The sequence below is a fragment of the Temnothorax curvispinosus genome, unplaced genomic scaffold (assembly GCF_003070985.1).
Source record: "Temnothorax curvispinosus isolate PA1 unplaced genomic scaffold, ASM307098v1 QBEX01001718.1, whole genome shotgun sequence".
In the NCBI taxonomy this organism is placed as follows: Eukaryota; Metazoa; Arthropoda; class Insecta; order Hymenoptera; family Formicidae; genus Temnothorax; species Temnothorax curvispinosus.
Genome location: NW_020211498.1, coordinates 767 through 5,035, shown reverse-complemented (window position 1 = coordinate 5,035; position 4,269 = coordinate 767). Strand labels below are relative to the sequence as shown.

At 39.4% G+C, this 4,269-nt stretch overlaps 2 protein-coding genes across 2 annotated transcripts in view; both read right to left on the bottom strand.

The window, feature by feature from the left end:
* Positions 1–865: 865 nt before the first annotated feature.
* On the bottom strand, positions 866–1,387 carry LOC112467988. The gene has a single exon (XM_025036971.1). The coding sequence runs from the start codon at positions 1,385–1,387 to the stop codon at positions 866–868; it is 522 nt and encodes a 173-aa protein (XP_024892739.1).
* Positions 1,388–1,575: 188 nt separating this feature from the next.
* LOC112467995 overlaps positions 1,576–4,269 on the bottom strand; it is a 3,418-nt gene continuing 724 nt past the window's right edge. Inside the window, exons 2-3 of the mRNA XM_025036983.1 lie at positions 1,742–4,243; positions 1,576–1,611 (exon numbers count right to left, since the gene is read on the bottom strand). Coding sequence (XP_024892751.1) covers positions 1,576–1,611; positions 1,742–4,243 — 2,538 coding nt within the window. The remainder of the gene's footprint in view (positions 1,612–1,741; positions 4,244–4,269) is intronic.

Here is a 4,269-nt window from a genome sequence, read left to right as displayed (position 1 = left end):
TATAGTAGACCTTCGCCTTAAGCCCTATTATACTACTTCTCATATTATATGATTCTTGCCTAGCGCAGAGTTATTACTGCTCATTATGTATAATGCATTTTGTCTGCAATTACTGCTCCAATCGCAGAATGCATTTCTGTCCCTCTTTATTTTATTTTCATTTATTAATTTATGATAATATGTCGTTTTTTTCCCTTGAAACGATAAAGTAATCACTGCGCATTGCGCAGAATGCATTTTGTCTGTTCTTACTGCGTCAATCGCAGAATGCATTTCTCTCTGTCCCTCTCTATTTCACTTTTATTTATTAATTTAAAATAAGATAGTATGTATTTTTTTCCCTCTTAATGATAAAGTAATCACTGCGTACTGCGCAGAATGCATTTTTTCTGTAATTACTGCGCCAATCGCAGAATGCATTTCTCTCTGTCCCTCTCTATTTCACTTTTATTTATTAATTTAAAATAAGATAATATGTATTTTTTTTCCTCTTAATGATAAAGTAATCACTGCGCACTGCGCAGAATGCATTTTGTCTGTAATTACTGCGCCAATCGCAGAATGTATTTCTCTATCCCTCTCTATTTTTTATTTATTTTTTTATTTATTAATTTAGGATATTTATATATATAAGATATATCTTATATATATATTTATAACTATATACTCTAAATATAATACATAAACAAAAATTATATAATTATTAATAGTCATGTTTACATAAATTTTAATTTTAAATAATTAACAACTTCTTGCGCTAACTTATTTCCGGTCATTTAATAAACCATTGACTTATCTTTTCAATATATTCAATGTGGGATTAACATCTGTTATTCTTATATAATTTTGTTAACAACTTTTTTTCCTACTTAAGGACCTCTTTATAGACCACATTAGTAGTTTTCCCCTCAGGTGCTAGAATCACCAGACTGCTAGGTGAGCTTACCCTTGAGCAGGCCACGTAAAACTGCCCATGTGAGAAACAGTCCTCACTTAAATCAATCCCTGCTACTTTCAGCGACTGTCCCTGTGACTTATTAATGGTCATCGCAAAACAAACCTTGATAAGAAATTGCAGCCTTTTAAACTCGAAAGGGTACTCTGATGGTATGAGTGGTATGCGTGGTATAAACACTGTATCTCCCCGAGCACAGCCGGTGAACACTGTGGCCTCGATAACATTCCTATAGAGTGCCTTTACTCGCAACCTGGTTCCATTACAAAGTTTTGGTGGATTGAGGTTTCGCAGCAACATCACTGGAGCCCCCACTTTAAGTCGAAGCTTGTGAGTGGGTAAACCAGGAGGGTTCAAACTATTTAGGAACTCCACGGGGTAATTGACAGCGTCATCTGTTTGTACCACCGAGTCTACAGATCTGTACTCCATTTCTATCTCGTCTAATAATTTAAGTAGAGTGTCATTAATAACACCAGCTTTATCGTTCTTAGGAGTCAAAATTGCACGCTCACACAACCAGTCCATAGATTTCTTTTTGATATCAACAATATCAGGGTATATTTTGTCAATAAGGTTAGCTAAGGTTGTCACTACTAAGCCTAAATCTTCTGGAATAATCACCTTTCCCTCAGACTCGGGATATTTTCCATCCCCTATTTCAAGTAGAATTTTCGAGAATTGCCCCGCGGAGACATCACCTTTCAAATATACCCTCATATTCTTTTTGAGAGAGAGTTTACAGATAAGAGACCATAAATATGATGCCTTAATGCATGCTTTAACCTCATCAGCTCGAGTTCCCCTTTGCACTACAGGCAAAGTCTGTCGGAAGTCTCCAGCCAGCAGCACAGTGACTCCCCCCATCACTCCATCGTTACCCTTAATATCTTTTAAGGTTGTACTCAATGCTTCAAAACCCCCTTTATGTGCCATGGTGCTCTCATCCCAAACAATGAGCTTACAGTCCCGCAACACTTGGGCCATGTTGCTTTGTTTTGAAATATTGCACAAGGGTGTTTCTACATAGTTTAGATTGAGGGGCAGCTTAAAAGCAGCGTGAGCAGTCTTGCCTCCCTCTAACAGCGTAGCAGCAATGCCAGAGGATGCAACAGCCAAGGCAATGCCACATTCACTTCTTACTTTTGCCAAAAGTAAATTAATGAGAAAAGTTTTTCCAGTACCACCTGGAGCATCTAGAAAAAAGACCTGACCAGCACTTAATTCAATACTGCTAAGGACCTGCCGATAGACAGCGAACTGCTCATCTGTTAGTAAACCCTCGTTATTCGACACTACTTGTGCTAAGATGTTTACATCATAATTTGTTTCTCTCAGATAATCCCGATTTCTCAAAACTTCTCCTAACCTTTTTGGCTGAGACAGACCATATTGTTGTAACTCCTGTCCTCCCAAAGCCAATACTGCGTCTTCAATCATCACCAAACATCTGTTATACACCTCGTCCATTATCTGCTGCGCACTGCTTTGCAACTCACTTTCCACTTGTCGTGTAATATCTTCTGAGAGGCTGTCTTTATATTTTTCCCAAAGACTCATAGGCTCGTTAAGTTGACAGAATACCAACATCACTGTAAAAAGCTCCCGCAGCTTGAAGGAAGAATCACACAAAGCAGCTTCCTCCAATGTATTGTCCCAGTGTTTGTCATCTTCCAGCAAACCTAATGCCTTGCATGCAGACTGGAATGTGGAACAGACAACACCATTTACAGTTTTCAATTCTAAAAATGATGTTGGACCTCGAATCTCATACAGCAACATGCGAAGATAATAACACTCTGTGTTATTTGGATGGATGGTATACACTCTTCCCAGCACATTGTCCTTCTTTATTCCTGGCCAGCCATCGACATTCATTCCCCGCTTTCTTCTCTCAAACTTGTTATTTTTAAACACAAAATAAAAAGGAACCTCACAGTACAAAAGAGTTTTTGCAAAATCGTCGGTTTTGCACAGCTCGAAGAAAGCCAAGAGTGTTGTCTGAAGTGGATTACTAATCCTCTCAACTAAGTTTTTGGAATTAAAGTATACACGCTGACCATTCTCGAGGTGTACAGCTAGATGAAAGACAGCAGGATACCTCTCATGAATAGGAAACGCCAAGATTCTCCAAACTGCCTCTGAGCTGCTAATATACCGTCCACTCTCGTACAATTTTACCTCATCCCTCTTATTCTCTAAGGCAAAAGTCGCTTGATCACTGCCCTTATTCACGTACTTACAAATATACTTTATAGATTTAACTGAATTACATAATTCCACATTAATATGAGCATTGAAAGTACGTAACAAAACAGGATTATAGGGCACCACCCAACGATTGTCCAGCTCTATTTCATTGATTTTTACGGTAAATCCACCATCAGCTTGAGACCTTCTCCGATACTGCGGATATCCATCGTTTCCTGTCTGAGTGTCCTTTAGAAGTTGCCTGGGATACCTCTTGCTGCAATTGCCTCCTTTCATACATGGCGAATTACGGTTTAAGCCCCCGCAGGGCCCATGAATCATATTGGCTTTGACAATATTATAAAGAAGAGAGTCTTTCACGGGATCAGGTATTTCAGCACATATGACTTTGTCGATCATATTATTAAAGATGCGCTGCTCTAGCCACAGCAAGATGTGAATATGAGGCAAACCTCGTTTTTGCCATTCCACAGAGTACATGAAATACGTCACTTTTCCAAACAAATCACCCTTTTTTAAAAGAGCCATCATTTTCTTCACCTTGAGATGAAATACCCTAGCTATAATATCGTGTCGATCGTGAGATTTTTGGCCAGGAAGCAGTACATCTGTGATATCCTTCCACTTTGGATTACAAGTAAAAGTAATAAACAGATCAGGACGACCGTAAAAACGGACGTATGTCATAGCGTCCTGAGTTCGCTCATGCATATAGCGTGGTCCTTCAGTGAATGATGACGGAAGCACCACCATTTGACCCATCTGAGCAACGTCAGCATCCTGCTTTCCCATGGCGTCTCTCAAATGAATGCAACTATCTGCCCTCAACTGCACCTGGTTATTCCTAATATAATTCAACCTTTCAGTCTCTATTTTAGCATACATATCAACCAAAAATTGACTGAAAAGTGAACGGAAGTACACCAAGTGATTAACTTCCCCTTCCCTGACCATAATACGGTATGAGTAAAAGCTCGCTGCGGATACTGTATTCTTTAGGGGCAACTTGGTCTGAGGATCGCGCTGAGACAGGGCAATAGAGTACCCATCTTCGCCACGGCAGAACAAAAGCGGATACTGCAGGGCGTCGTATGATCGATGAA

Bases quoted from the DNA above. Each gene is read 5' to 3' on its own strand.
- LOC112467988 (XM_025036971.1), bottom strand. From the start codon at position 1,387: ATGGAGTACAGATCTGTAGACTCGGTGGTACAAACAGATGACGCTGTC.